General features: G+C 43.9%; 1 protein-coding gene across 1 annotated transcript in view; it reads right to left on the reverse strand.

Annotated features, from left to right (window-relative positions):
- The window catches only part of LOC141212728 (uncharacterized), a 68,161-nt gene extending 53,286 nt beyond the window's left edge, over positions 1-14,875 (reverse strand). The window contains exons 1-6 of the mRNA XM_073665035.1: positions 14,849-14,875; positions 14,540-14,719; positions 14,333-14,456; positions 14,152-14,249; positions 13,863-13,953; positions 931-2,205 (exon numbers count right to left, since the gene is read on the reverse strand). Of these exons, the coding sequence (XP_073521136.1) occupies positions 931-2,205; positions 13,863-13,953; positions 14,152-14,249; positions 14,333-14,456; positions 14,540-14,563 (1,612 nt within the window). The 5' untranslated portion in view covers positions 14,564-14,719; positions 14,849-14,875. The remainder of the gene's footprint in view (positions 1-930; positions 2,206-13,862; positions 13,954-14,151; positions 14,250-14,332; positions 14,457-14,539; positions 14,720-14,848) is intronic.
- Between the last annotated feature and the right edge of the window lie 324 nt (positions 14,876-15,199).

Here is a 15,199-nt window from a genome sequence, read left to right on the forward strand (position 1 = left end):
ATTTTATCAAGGCCAAACATGAAAAAAGGGTTGTCCTAGTAGTGAACAACCCCTTTAAGAAGATCCAATTTTCGGTTAAAACGTTTTCAACATTCTGAACATGAAAAAGGCTTCTCCTCTGTGTGATTTCTTTGAAGTTTATTAAGAATTGATTTCCAAGTAAAACATTTCCCACATTAAGAACAGGAAAAAAGCTTCTCACCTGTGTGACTGCTCAGTCTGGTGCTTAACAAAATTTGATTTCTGTATGAAATATTTCCTACATTCTGAACAATAACGGATGGACGGGCTTCAGCACATAACATTGATTCAGGTAATGCCATTCATTAGCTTTTATCCCTTTGTCCACGTGACATAGTGATTGCGCTTCATACTTTTTGACAGCTGTTTCTGTTCCCTATGGGCACCTTTCTACACTATTAACAATATTGGTTGTAGTTTTAAGTTCTCCATAAGGTGGCAGCATGGTCATTACACAGCACCATACAAATTAATAGTGACAATTGCTTCACAGACATAGGTATTTTTCAATGCTATTATTAGATTCATTTTTACTTTTACATGTCATGAGATAGCAATATAGTCACATTTGTGAATAATATATTGTAAACTAGTGATTCATGATTTTTGGTGACATTGGGATATAAAAAGTTTACACATATACTGTTTAGATTGCATATTTATTAGCCCGTCCATATTTGTGAAGCACTGTGATTAGTTTTATCATGTTTTAAATAATGATTTTTTTCCAATAAAATTTGATTTTATGGTTCAAATACTCGTTTAAAGACTTTTCTTAAGGGGCTTACGTCCCGTCTGAGAAGAGGAAATGTATTCTGAACAATAAGAATATAATTTAAGAAAATAAAAAAGGCTTTTACCCTGTGTGACTTCTCTGGTGACTAAGAAGAGATGATTTATCTACAAAACATTTCCCACATTCTGAACATGAAAAAGACTTCTCCCCTGTGTGACGTCTCTGATGTTTCTTAAGAGATGATTTCCGTGTAAAATATATCCCACATTCTGAACATGAAAAAGGCTTCTCCCCTGTGTGAGTTCTCTGATGTATATTAAGATGTGATTTCTGTACAAAACTTTTCCCACAATCTGAACATGAAAAAGGCTTCTCCCCTGTGTGGGTTCTCTGGTGCTTAACAAAATCTGATTTCTGGCGAAAACATTTCCCACATTCTGAACATGAAAAAGGCTTCTCCCCTGTGTGGATTCTCTGGTGCTTAACAAAATCTGATTTCTGGTTAAAACATTTCCCACATTCTGAACATGAAAAAGGCTTCTCCCCTGTGTGAGTTCTTTGATGTGTAAAAAGAGTTGATTTATCTAGAAAACATTTTCCACATTCTGAACATGAAAAAGGCATCTTCCCTGTGTGAGTTATCTGATGTCTGATAAGCTTTGATTTCTCTATAAAACATTTTCCACATTCTGAACATGAAAATGGCTTCTCCCCTGTGTGAGTTCTCTGATGTGTATTAAGAGTTGATTTCTTTGCAAAACATTTCCCACATTCTGAACATGAAAAAGGCTTCTCCCCTGTGTGAGTTCTCTGATGTGTGATGAGATGTGTTTTCTCTGTAAAAGATTTCTCACATTCTGAACATGAAAATGGCTTCTCGCTTCTGTGGATTCTCTGGTGGCTATCAAGATTTGTTTTCCATTTAAAACATTTCCCACATTCTGAACATGAAAAAGGCTTTTCCCCTGTGTGGACTCTCTGGTGATTGAGAAGAGATATATTCTTCACAAAACATTTCCCACATTCTGAACATGAAAATGGCTTCTCCCCTGTGTGAACTCTCTGGTGACTAACAAGATCTGATTTCTGGTTAAAACAACTCCCACACGAAAATCTATTATCTGCTGTGTGAATTTTTTGATGTTTAAGAAAAGACGTTTCAAGCGGAAAATGATTTCCGTATTCTGAATGTGAAAATGGCTTTTTTGCTTTAGAAGCAATTCGTTTTTTAATGCTTATTTTGTGACTTTGATTTTCCTTAGTAGTCGGTAATGAATCAGAAGATAGAACCTGTTTCAAAGGATCAGATGACAGATCTTTGCTGTGAAGGGATGATGGTATATCTGGAATAATGGCATTCACTTCAATTGTATCCTGTGAGATCTCAAAATTATTTGATTTGAAAATTGAAGACGTCAGCTGTTCCTCTGATCTCCTGGTACAGTCATCTGCCAAGAAGAAAGCAAATTATTATTTTTTTTAATAAAGTATCCTTGAATTTTATATTTTTGAACATTTCTACTTAAACTGTCAGTAAAAATGGCAAGTTATGCAAAAAAATTGAATTATTCACCAAGACACTGATAGTTCACAGTCTAATAGAAAACCTCATAGCATGAAGCAGTAGAGCGTGGTGTTCAACTGATTGTTCATTCTGCCTCCCAAATATGGAATAAAAAGCCACAAAAGAATATTATGCAGTCAAAAATAATACCAATAAAAACTTCTACTCATCTCACAAAAAACAAGTCCCCACTCAGGTCCATCATATGTCAATGGAAAAACAGAGGTTTCCACATTATTAGTGGCTCAAAGGCTTTTGAAAAGCAACATGGCTTCCATAAACCAATCCAGCAATATCCACTCCCCCAAAGTCAGATCTCCCCCTCACTTCTGAGCCTTGCAGTGCCCCCAAGCCACATTTAGCCTCCATGTATTTGACATTACTATAGTGAGAAGAACCCACTTAATTGATGTTGTGTGTCTCCTTTAGCACAATATGGGCACTATGTGTTGGGTAATGAAATAATATATTTGCAATTTTCAATCTACAACATCCAGTGTGTGTTAATTTCAGGAAAGTGCTGTGGAGTCAAAATACTCACTACTCCTATAGATTATTTCACTGAGAATTATAATTTCCAAAATTGAGTCACTTTATGGGGATTTCTACTGCTCTGGTTTTCTGCCATTTTGTTATATTAGGGCTTCTGTAATTGTGTCCCATCTCCTCCGGGATCTGCTCCTGTGACGTCACTAGGAGCCGCCTTATTCATCCTGCAGGTGGCGCTGGTGATGGAGGAGACGTCAGAACCAGAAGTTCTGGGTGGTGCAGGCTCTGTCCAGCCAGTAAGATTAGGGTGCCTGGGACCAGTAGTACCATCCAGTCTAGCAGTATGGGTGTGTGTGCTGTCCAGCTGGAGTAATCTGCTCCCTGCTTCAGCCAACTGGAAAGCACCACACCCTACTAAAGCTGGAAGCATATTGCTGGAAGCTGCCAGATACAGCCTTGTTCTCCTCTGGTTCAGTCCTCTGTGCTCAGCTAACGGCTTGTGTATTTGTTTCTGTTGTGACCTCGGCCCGTTTACTGACTACTGGTGTCTTCTGATTTTGTATTTTCTCGGCCCTGCTGGTTCTGACCCGGCTACCTGACTATTCTTCTTGCCGTCTCACTCCACAGAACTGCAGGTAAGGCCACAGCCCCACTATCAGTATTTGTTCAGGATTCGGTCAGTATTTTCTCTCCGGAGTGGGAGCCAAAACCAGGTGAGGAACAATCAGAGAAAAGGTATAATAGAAACAAGTCACCAATTCTGCATTTATCACCCACTCCTGGTTTTGGCTACCATTCCTGAGAAAATACTGACCAAATACTGATAGTGGGGCCGTGGCCTTACACCGTGGCCCAAGCCTTGAGGTCTCTGTGTAAGTCCAGATATATGTGTAGGGGTTAACTCCTTTACCCCCCCAAAGCCTGTTTTCACCTTCATGACCAGTCCAAATTTTACAATTCTGACAAGTATCACTTTATGAGGTAATAACTGTGGAACTGACAAATAAAAACTGGAAAATGCCACTGCTCCTTCACACGCGGCAAGTTCAGCCGCAGGCAAGCCACCGGCCGGGGCTCCCTGCGTGCTCATGCCGCCAGCTCCACATCCAAGTAATCAGCACTGACAGCTTCAAGCATCGGACATCAAAACGCCGACGCAACGAGTTATTGCGGACCTTCTCACATAGGTCCCGCTGCTCGTCTCTCGTGGACTGTCATTCAGGAATGTTAATGGACAGTAATTAACTTCTAACTTGCATACAAGCATCGGGCAATAAAACGCTGACACAGTGAGTTATTGCGGACCTTCTTACATAGGTCCCGCTGCTCGTCTCTCGTGGACTGTCAGTCAGGAATGTTAATGGACGGTAAGTAACTTCTAACTTGCATACAAGCTCTAAACACATGGTGTGTATGGTGTATATGCAAAATCGTGCAGGTCCATGTAAACCTCATTGGTTGTATATATATATATATATATATATATATATATATATATATATTTTTTTTTTATCGGTTTATATGCAAATTTTTCTTCATTTGTGCGGTCATTGGATTGATTATATATGATATAGCATAACCAGTGAGGTATTGTTTTTTGATATACAGATTGCTATTATATGGCTATTAAACTGCATTGATGTCATTTATACAGTCTAGATTGACCAATAAGGATCAGACTGCAGGATCCTCCACAACATATACAGTACAGACCAAAAGTTTGGACACACCTTCTCATTTAAAGATTTTTCTGTATTTTCATGATTATGAAAATTGTACATTCACACTGAAGGCATCAAAACTATGAATTAACACATGTGGAATTATATACTTAAAAAAAAAGTGTGAAACAACTGAAAATATGTCTTATATTCTAGGTTCTTCAAAGTAGCCACCTTTTGCTTTGATGACTGCTTTGCACACTCTTGGCATTCTCTTGATGAGCTTCAAGAGGTAGTCACCGGAAATGGTCTTCCAACAATCTTGGAGGAGTTCCCAGAGCTGCTTAGCACTTGTTGGCCCTTTTGCCTTCACTCTGCGGTCCAGCTCACACCAAACCATTCAGGTCTGGTGACTGTGGAGGCCAGGTCATCTGGCGTAGCACCCCATCACTCTCCTTCTTGGTCAAATAGCCCTTACACAGCCTGGAGGTGTGTTTGGGGTCATTGTCCTGTTGAAAAATAAATGATGGTCCAACTAAACGCAAACCGGATGGAATAGCATGTTGCTGCAAGATGCTGTGGTAGCCATGCTGGTTCAGTATGCCTTCAATTTTGAATAAATTCCCAACAGTGTCACCAGCAAAGCACCCCCACACCATCACACCTCCTCCTCCATGCTTCACGGTGGGAACCAGGCATGTAGAGTCCATCCGTTCACCTTTTCTGCGTCGCACAAAGACACGGTGGTTGGAACTAAAGATCTCAAATTTGGACTCATCAGACCAAAGCACAGATTTCCACTGGTCTAATGTCCATTCCTTGTGTTCTTTAGCCCAAACAAGTCTCTTCTGCTTGTTGCCTGTCCTTAGCAGTGGTTTCCTAGCAGCTATTTTACCATGAAGGCCTGCTGCACAAAGTCTCCTCTTAACAGTTGTTGTAGAGATGTGTCTGCTGCTAGAACTCTGTGTGGCATTGACCTGGTCTCTAATCTGAGCTGCTGTTGACCTGCGATTTCTGAGGCTGGTGACTCGGATAAACTTATCCTCAGAAGCAGAGGTGACTCTTGGTCTTCCTTTCCTGGGGTGGTCCTCATGTGAGCCAGTTTCTTTGTAGCGCTTGATGATTTTTGCAACTGCACTTGGGGACACATTCAAAGTTTTCCCAATTTTTCGCACTGACTGACCTTCATTTCTTAAAGTAATGATGGCCACTCGTTTTTCTTTACTTAGAATTTGTATTATGGCAAGAAAAAAGCAGCTAACAGTCTATTCAGTAGGACTATCAGCTGTGTATCCACCTGACTTCTGCACAACACAACTGATGGTCCCAACCCCATTTATAAGGCAAGAAATCCCACTTATTAAACCTGACAGGGCACACCTGTGAAGTGAAAACCATTTCCGGTGACTACCTATTGAAGCTCATCAAGAGAATGCCAAGAGCGTGCAAAGCAGTCATCAAAGCAAAAGGTGGCTACTTTGAAGAACCTAGAATATAAGACATATTTTCAGTTGTTTCACACTTTTTTGTTAAGTATATAATTCCACATGTGTTAATTCATAGTTTTGATGCCTTCAGTGTGAATGTACAATTTTCATAGTCATGAAAATACAGAAAAATCTTTAAATGAGGTGTGTCCAAACTTTTGGTTTGTACAAACTTTTGGTCTGTACTGTATACAGTGCCTACAAGTAGTATTCAACCCCCTGCAGATTTAGCTGGTTGACACATGCAGAATTAACTTGGCATTGTGACATTTGTACTGTAGATCAGCCTGGAAGTGGGAAATGCACTGCAGCAACTTTTTTTTTTTTTTTTTTTAAATGTTAAAAGTTAATTCAGAGTGTCATTTATTATTCAACCCCTCAAACCACAAGAATTCTGTTTGGTCCCCCTAAAGTATTAAGAAGTAGTTCAGGCACCAAGAATAATGAGCTTCACATGTGTGGATTAAAGATATCTTTTGCCAGCCTTTTCTGACTATTTAAGACCCTCCCCAAACTTGTGAACAGCACTCAGACATGGTCAACATGGGAAAGACAAAGGAGCATTCCAAGGCCATCAGAGACAAGATCGTGGAGGGTCACAAGGCAGGCAAGGGGTACAAAACCCTTTCCAAGGAGTTGGGCCTACCTGTCTCCACTGTTGGGAGCATCAGCCGTAAGTGGAAGGCTTATGAAACTACTGTTAGCCTTCCACGGCCTGGACAGCCTTTGAAAGTGTTCTCCCGTGCCGAGGCCAGGCTTGTCCGAAGAGTCAAGGCTAACCCAAGGACAACAAGGAAGGAGCTCCGGGAAGATCTCATGGCAGTGGGGACAATGGTTTCAGTCAATACCATAAGTAACGTACTCCACCGCAATGGTCTCCGTTCCAGACGAGCCCGTAAGGTACCTTTACTTTCAAAACGTCATGTCAAGGCTCGTCTACAGTTTGCTCATGATCACTTGGAGGACTCTGAGACAGACTGGTTCAAGGTTCTATGGTCTGATGAGACCAAGATCGAGATCTTTGGTGTCAACCACACACGTGACGTTTGGAGACTGGATGGCACTGCATACGACCCCAAGAATACCATCCCTACAGTCAAGCATGGTGGTGGCAGCATCATGCTGTGGGGCTGTTTCTCTGCCAAGGGGCCTGGCCATCTGGTCCGCATCCATGGGAAGATGGATAGCACGGCCTACCTGGAGATTTTGGCCAAGAACCTCCGCTCCTCCATCAAGGATCTTAAGATGGGTCGTAATTTCATCTTCCAACAAGACAACGACCCAAAGCACACAGCCAAGAAAACCAAGGCCTGGTTCAAGAGGGAAAAAGTCAAGGTGTTGGAGTGGCCTAGTCAGTCTCCTGACCTTAACCCAATTGAAAACTTGTGGAAGGAGCTCAAGAATAAAGTCCACATGAGACACCCAAAGAACCTAGATAACTTGGAGAAGATCTGCTTGGAGGAGTGGGCCAAGATAACTCCACAGACCTGTGCCGGCCTGATCAGGTCTTATAAAAGATGATTATTAGCTGTAATTGCAAACAAGGGTTATTCCACAAAATATTAAACATAGGGGTTGTATAATAATTGACCCACACTTTTATGTTTAAAATTTAATAAAATTCAACTGAGCAACATAACTTTTTGGTTTGTAAGATTTATGCTTCTGTTCATAAAACCTACTCTCGTTTGCAGTTTGAAGGCTCTAACTTATTTGCATCTTATCAAACCAGCTAAATCTGCGGGGGGTTGAATACTACTTGTAGGCACTGTATATAGTGCATGTGGTTTACTTTGTTTTTTCATAACAATATTTACGGGTACATATATATATATATATATACACACACACACACACACACACACACACACACACAATGGGTGCGGAAAGTGTTCAGACCCTTTGCTCAGTATTGAGTAGAAGCCCCCTTTTGATGTAGTACAGCAATGAGTCTTCTCAGGAATGACGCAACAAGTTTTTCACACTTTGATTTGGGGATCCTCTGCCATTCTTCCTTGCAGATCTTCTCCAGTTCCGTCAGGTTGGATGGTGTACATTGGTGGACAGCCATTTTCAGGTCTCTCCAGGGATGCTCAATTGGATTTAGGTCAGGGCTCTGGCTGAGCCAGTCAAGAATGGTCACAGAGTTGTTCTGAAGCCACTCCTTTGTTATTTTAGCTGTGTACTTAGGGTAATTGTCTTGTTGGAAGGGGAACCTTCGGCCAAGTCTGGAAGAGGTTTTCATCCAGGATATCTCTGTACTTGGCCGCATTCATGTTTCCTTCAATTGCAACCAGTCGTCCTGTCCCTGCAGCTGGAAAAACACCCCCATAACATGATGCTGCGACCACCATGTTTCACTGTTGGGATTGTATTGGGCAGGTGATGAGCAGTGCCTGGTTTTCTCCACACATACCGCTTAGAATTATCACCAAAAAGTTCTACCTTCGCCTCATCAGACCATAGAATCTTATTTCTCATAGTCTGGGATTCCTTCATGTGTTTTTGAGCAAACTCTATGCAGGATTTCATGTCTTGCACTGAGGAGAGACTCAGGCTGTGTGCCCACGTAGCGTTTTTCAAGCGTTTTTGATGCGGAATTTCCGCAGCGGAAACGCTTATAAAACGCTTGGTAACCCGCACCCCATGGTCCCCAATGGGATTCCGCAAGTTCTATGCACATGCTGCGGATTTTTCCGCAGCGTTTATGCTGCGTTCAAAAATCCGCAGCATGTCAATTAATTTTGCGTTTCCGCAAGCAGAATTGCCTTTGTCCAATGCATAAAAAACGCAAGGCAATTCCGCATGTGGAAAACGCGTGATAAACGCGCGAAAAACGCGCGATAAACGCGTGCGGAATTCCGCATGCGTTTTTCCGGGAGAGGACTTGCATTTATGCAGCAGAAATTTTCTGCTTCATAAATGCAACGTGGGCACATAGCCTCACAGTGCCTACAAGTAGTATTCAACCCCCTGCAGATTTAGCTGGTTGACACATGCAGAATTAACTTGGCATTGTGACATTTGTACTGTAGATCAGCCTGGAAGTGGGAAATGCACTGCAGCAAATATTGCTTTTTTTTTTTTTTTTTTTTAACGTTAAAAGTTAATTCAGAGTGTCATTTATTATTCAACCCCTCAAACCACAAGAATTCTGTTTGGTCCCCCTAAAGTATTAAGAAGTAGTTCAGGCACCAAGAATAATGAGCTTCACATGTGTGGATTAAAGATCTCTTTTGCCAGCCTTTTGTGACTATTTAAGACCCTCCCCAAACTTGTGAACAGCACTCAGACATGGTCAACATGGGAAAGATAAAGGAGCATTCCAAGGCCATCAGAGACAAGATCGTGGAGGGTCACAAGGCTGGCAAGGGGTACAAAACCCTTTCCAAGGAGTTGGGCCTACCTGTTTCCACTGTTGGGAGCATCATCCGTAAGTGGAAGGCTTATGGTACTACTGTTAGCCTTCCACGGCCTGGACAGCCTTTGAAAGTGTCCTCCCGTGCCGAGGCCAGGCTTGTCCAAAGAGTCAAGGCTAACCCAAGGACAACAAGGAAGGAGCTCCGGGAAGATCTCATGGCAGTGGGGACATTGGTTTCAGTCAATACCATAAGTAACGTACTCCACCGCAATGGTCTCCGTTCCAGACGAGCCCGTAAGGTACCTTTACTTTCAAAGCGTCATGTCAAGGCTCGTCTACAGTTTGCTCATGATCACTTGGAGGACTCTGAGACAGACTGGTTCAAGGTTCTATGGTCAGATGAGACCAAGATCGAGATCTTTGGTGCCAACCACACACGTGACGTTTGGAGACTGGATGGCACTGCATACGACCCCAAGAATACCATCCCTACAGTCAAGCATGGTGGTGGCAGCATCATGCTGTGGGGCTGTTTCTCAGCCAAGGGGCCTGGCCATCTGGTCCGCATCCATGGGAAGATGGATAGCACGGCCTACCTGGAGATTTTGGCCAAGAACCTCCGCTCCTCCATCAAGGATCTTAAGATGGGTCGTAATTTCATCTTCCAACAAGACAACGACCCAAAGCACACAACCAAGAAAACCAAATCCTGGTTCAAGAGGGAAAAAGTCAAGGTGTTGGAGTGGCCTAGTCAGTCTCCTGACCTTAACCCAATTGAAAACTTGTGGAAGGAGCTCAAGAATAAAGTCCACATGAGACACCCAAAGAACCTAGATAACTTGGAGAAGATCTGCATGGAGGAGTGGGCCAAGATAACTCCACAGACCTGTGCCGGCCTGATCAGGTCTTATAAAAGACGATTATTAGCTGTAATTGCAAACAAGGGTTATTCCACAAAATATTAAACATAGGGGTTGTATAATAATTGACCCACACTTTTATGTTTAAAATTTAATAAAATTCAACTGAGCAACATAACTTTTTGGTTTGTAAGATTTATTCTTCTGTTCATAAATCCTACTCTCGTTTGCAGTTTGAAGGCTCTAACTTATTTGCATCTTATCAAACCAGCTAAATCTGCAGGGGGTTGAATACTACTTGTAGGCACTGTATGTCGGTCCACTGGTGGAGGACTGCAGTGACTTTGTGAAACTTTCTCCCATCTCCCTGCTGCATCTCTGGATCTCAGACACAGTGATCTTGGGGTTTTTCTTTACCTCTCTCACCAAGGTTCTTCTCCCACGATTGCTCAGTTTGGCTGGACGGCCAGGTCTAGGAAGGCTTCTGGTGGTCCCAAACTTCTTCCATTTAAGGATTATGGAGGACATTGTGCTCTTAAGAACCTTGAGTAATGCAGAAATTCTTTCGTAACCTTGGCCAGATCTGTGCCTGCCTTGCCACGCTTCAGTATAAACAACCAAAGGTTTAGCTTTGCTTAACATGAACATCACAGCTCCAGAGCTCGTGCCTCCAGGCCCTCTCCACACTAAATGCTCTGAAAGGCCGGGAGCCCACTAGCATAAGGTATCTGATCCGATATGCTAATGACATTCAGCTCATGCTCGCTGCGAGCGGGAGTCGAATGTCAGTGCTCTGATCCTCTAGCACAGAGAGGATCGCAGCACAGCTGCGGAGGGAATGGAGAAATCAATTTCTCCAACTCCTCTGTTGCTGGTGTCGGAGGGAATCAACTGCGCTCGGGTGATATCCGAGTGCAGTGCGATGTTTCACACGCACCCAAAGTCTTATATATGTGTGTGTGATCTGAATCCAGCATGCTGCGATTTTTTTTCAGCGCGATCGTAATCTAATCGGTGCTGGAAAAAAAAACGCCACTGAGCCCACCACCGATTTTTGCAATCCGATCGGATGGCAGAGGGGGCTCTGTCCCTCTGCCTGTCTTCTAAATGCTGCGATGGATGTCAATCACAGTAATTCGGGGGTTAAAGTGCTGGGAGCGGTGCCCTGAGTGTTGGGTGTCAGCTATCAGATCAGCTGACAGCCAGTGGCGATTGTGTGTGCATAGCTCCTGGGCACACAAAATCGCCTGGACGTATACATAAGTCAAGGTCATGAAGGTGTTAAAGGGTGATGAGCAAGACAATCCCTGGGATTTGGAAAACGGAATAGATAGAGCCAAGCCTGTTTGTGGTGGCCATTTTTTGAGCTGCCAGGTGACCACGAACAGTGACCCCAATACATTGTGTCTGCAAACTATTCCAGCAAGATCTGCATTCAAATAGCTAAATGGCACTCCTTCCCTTCTTAACCTGCCATGTGCCAGACAGTAGGGTACAACCGTATATAAGGTATTGTCAGATTCAAGAGAAGTTGGAAAATAATTTGTAAGGTCCATTTGTTTCCTATTATCCTTTGTGAAGAATTCCAAAGTTATCACCACATAAAGTGACACATGTCAGATTTGAAAAATGGGGCCTAATTAGGAAAACAAAACTGGCTGCAGGAAGGGGTTAAATCAGAGTATTTTGGACACTAACTACTATAGTCAAAACTGTGAGTATAGACAACAACACATCTACTGAAATGATCAAACTCAACAGTCTTCATCAGTAATAAATAAGTAACTAGTGGTGAAACCTCTCTGGGGTAATTGGAGTATGGGGCTCAATGGCTCTTGGCAATCTAAAATTTCTATTTATTTTTCAAGTGATTTTCTCACTTGTCAGCACGTTCTACGTACGCTGTCATTTGGCTTTGTAGTTTACAGATCTGGGCAGGTAATGGTCAGCGTCTTCTAATCCCAGGGGGTCAGTGGACCTCCCAGGTTGCAAGTTCTCTAGAAAAGGGCTTTCACTGCCCTAAGCCAAACCTGGACAAAGTGCGGCCCGCACATCCGGCCCTCTGGCTGCTCGAGTCCAGCCCACGGACTGAAATGGCCGAGGGGCTGGAAAACAGTGGCCTACGGGACGCACCACGCCCTCCCCCACCGCCTGCTCGCCGGCCGTCTGCTGTCTCCAAACTCTCCATCCGCGCCGACTACATTGGTGGAGGAGGGGCCTTTGGCCCCTTCCTCCACAAATCAGTATGTGAAGCAGCGGAGAGGGCAACAGAGGCAGAGCGTCGGGTGAAGCGAGGTGAGCATGGGCTCTCATGCCGAGCATGGGGCAGGCCATTGGGCTCTCATGCCGAGCATGGGGAAGGCCATGGGGCTCTCATGCTGAGCATGGGGCAGGACATGGGGCTCTCATGCCGAGCATGGGGCAGGCCATGGGGCTCTCATGCCGAGCATGGGGCTCATGCTGCATATGGGCAGGCTGTGTGGAGCTCATGCTGTATATGGGGAGGCTGTGTGGGGCTCATGCTGAATATGGGCTGTGTGGGGGCTCATGCTGTATATGGGGAGCCTGTGTGGGGGCTCATGCTGTATATGGGGAGGCTGTGAGGGGGCTCATGCTGTATATGGGGAGGCTGTGAGGGGGCTCATGCTGTATATGGGGAGGCTGTGTGGGGGCTCATGTTGTATATGGGGAGGCTGTGTGGGGGCTCATGCTGTATATGGGGAGGCTGTGTGGGGGCTCATGCTGTATATGGGGAGGCTGTGTGGGGGCTCATGCTGTATATGGGGAGGCTGTGTGGGGCTCATGCCGTATATGGGGAGGTTGGGTGGGGGCTCATGCTGTATATGGGGAAGCTGTGCGGGGGCTCATGTTGTATATGGGGAGGCTGTGTTGAACTCATGCTGTGTATGGGGAGGCTGGGTGGGGGCTCATGCTGTATATGGGGAAGCTGTGTTGAACTCATGCTGTATATGGGGAGGCTGTGTGGGGCTCATACTGCATATGAGCAGGCTGTGTGGGGCTCATACTGCATATGAGCAGGCTGTGTGGGGCTCATACTGCATATGAGCAGGCTGTGTGGGGCTCATGCTGTATATGGGGTGGCTGTGTGGGGCACATACTGCATATGAGCAGGCTGTGTGGGGCTCATGCTTTATTTGAGGAGGCTGTGTGGGGGCTCATGCTGTATATGGGGAGGCTGTGTGGGGGCTCATGCTGTATATGGGGAGGCTGTGTGGGGGCTCATGCTGTATATGGGGAGGCTGTGTGGGGGCTCATACGATATATAGAAGGGGCTGTATTCAGGTTTAAGTGGTATATAGTTAGAGGTCAGCATGCTTAATTCAGCTCCATATTAATGTAATTAATTGATGCAATTAATTATTAATTATATTAATATTATCATTAATATATTGATATTAATATTGAGCAGAATTAATTTCAGCCAATTGGTTCGGCCCTTCACAACAGTCACGATCTCTAATGTGGCCCCTCGGGAAAATGAATTGCCCACCCTTGCCCTAATTCATTTGAACAGTTTTTGGGTGGAGGAGAATGTTATGCTCCAGCGGCAAAATGGTGATCACACGATTGTGATACGTCCGGACTACACCACCGATAAAGCAGCCACAGCCGCTGACTGAGAAGAATCTGTGACTTCTCTGCATTTATTGGTTACTACTCACCTGGGTAGTCATATGTAGGAATCTCCTCTTTACACCGCTCATCACCCCTCACATATGTCTCTGTAGTATTAATATGGGTCAGATCTTCACCCTGAAACAAATATTGTAAAAGTCACAGACAGATGGAGAAGTCACATCTATGATCGGCTCTAATCCTGTCATCTCCACCGTTCTCATTACACAAGTATAAAACATATAATACTGGTGGATAAAACAAGACTGAACACAAGACCTTCACAGCTGTCTACACATCATAGGGGAGATCTCATGACACCTTCTCTCCATCTACCTGATGATCCTGAGGAATATTGGGATCTTCTTGTTTACAGTCCTGTGGAAGAAGAGGACGGGGACATCTCTCTGGTGTTGTCCTGTAACTGGATAGATCTGGAGGAAACACATACAGGGACTGAATTCATTCTTTACATACAGATAATTATAGGCCGTGTGTATTTAGTCCTGTCTATTACCTGGTGATATGAGGGGCTGAGGAACCGCCATCATGACGTCCTTGTACAGATCTTTGTGTCCTTCTAAATACTCCCACTCCTCCATGGAAAAATAGACAGCGACATCCTGACACCTTATAGGAACCTGACACATACAATGATACTGTCATCCCCCTGATCCCTTCATAGCGTTACTGTATAATGTGCCAGCATTCCCAGCAGTGTCACCTCTCCAGTCAGCAGCTCAATCATCTTGTAGGTGAGTTCTAGGATCTTCTGGTCATTGATGTCTTCATGTATCAGGGGGTGAGGTGGAGGTCCCGTGATTGGGCTCAGGGGTCTTCCCCATCCCTCAGACACAGGGTCCTGACAGCGCTCACTAGAGGTCTTCTTCACTATTCTGTAATCCTGGTTATAGAGAGACACATTAATAAATCTCACTACAGACATTTCCAGAGTCCTCACCTCTCCAGTTCTGTCCATCTGTTATTCCCATAGATAAGAATGATGTAATGTGACGTCATCAGAATCTCTCACCTCTCCAGTAACCCGGAAGAGGATCTCTAGGGTGAGGTGGAATATCCTCTCCGCCATCTTGTCTCTATCCATATCCATCCTTGATGAGTAAATCAGGAAATTCTCTTATATAGATCTTCACTGAGAGGATCTGATATTGTAGAGACCTGAATGAGAAGATGATGAGCCGATGTAACATCATAAAAATCCTGTGTAATAATACAATTACTGGAGATAATAAGGGGAAACATCTGAGGAGATTTATTATTTTACAGTATTTAGTTTTCTTCTTTACATCTACTAATAAAACCTATATATTTTAGGCCACAGACAACAAGCAGTTTCTTCCTTGGAGTTTGCATCTGAATACGT

Source organism: Phyllobates terribilis, unplaced genomic scaffold, assembly GCF_046119375.1.
Source record: "Phyllobates terribilis strain yellow unplaced genomic scaffold, ASM4611937v1 Scaffold_183__1_contigs__length_3771566, whole genome shotgun sequence".
NCBI lineage: Eukaryota > Metazoa > Chordata > Amphibia > Anura > Dendrobatidae > Phyllobates > Phyllobates terribilis.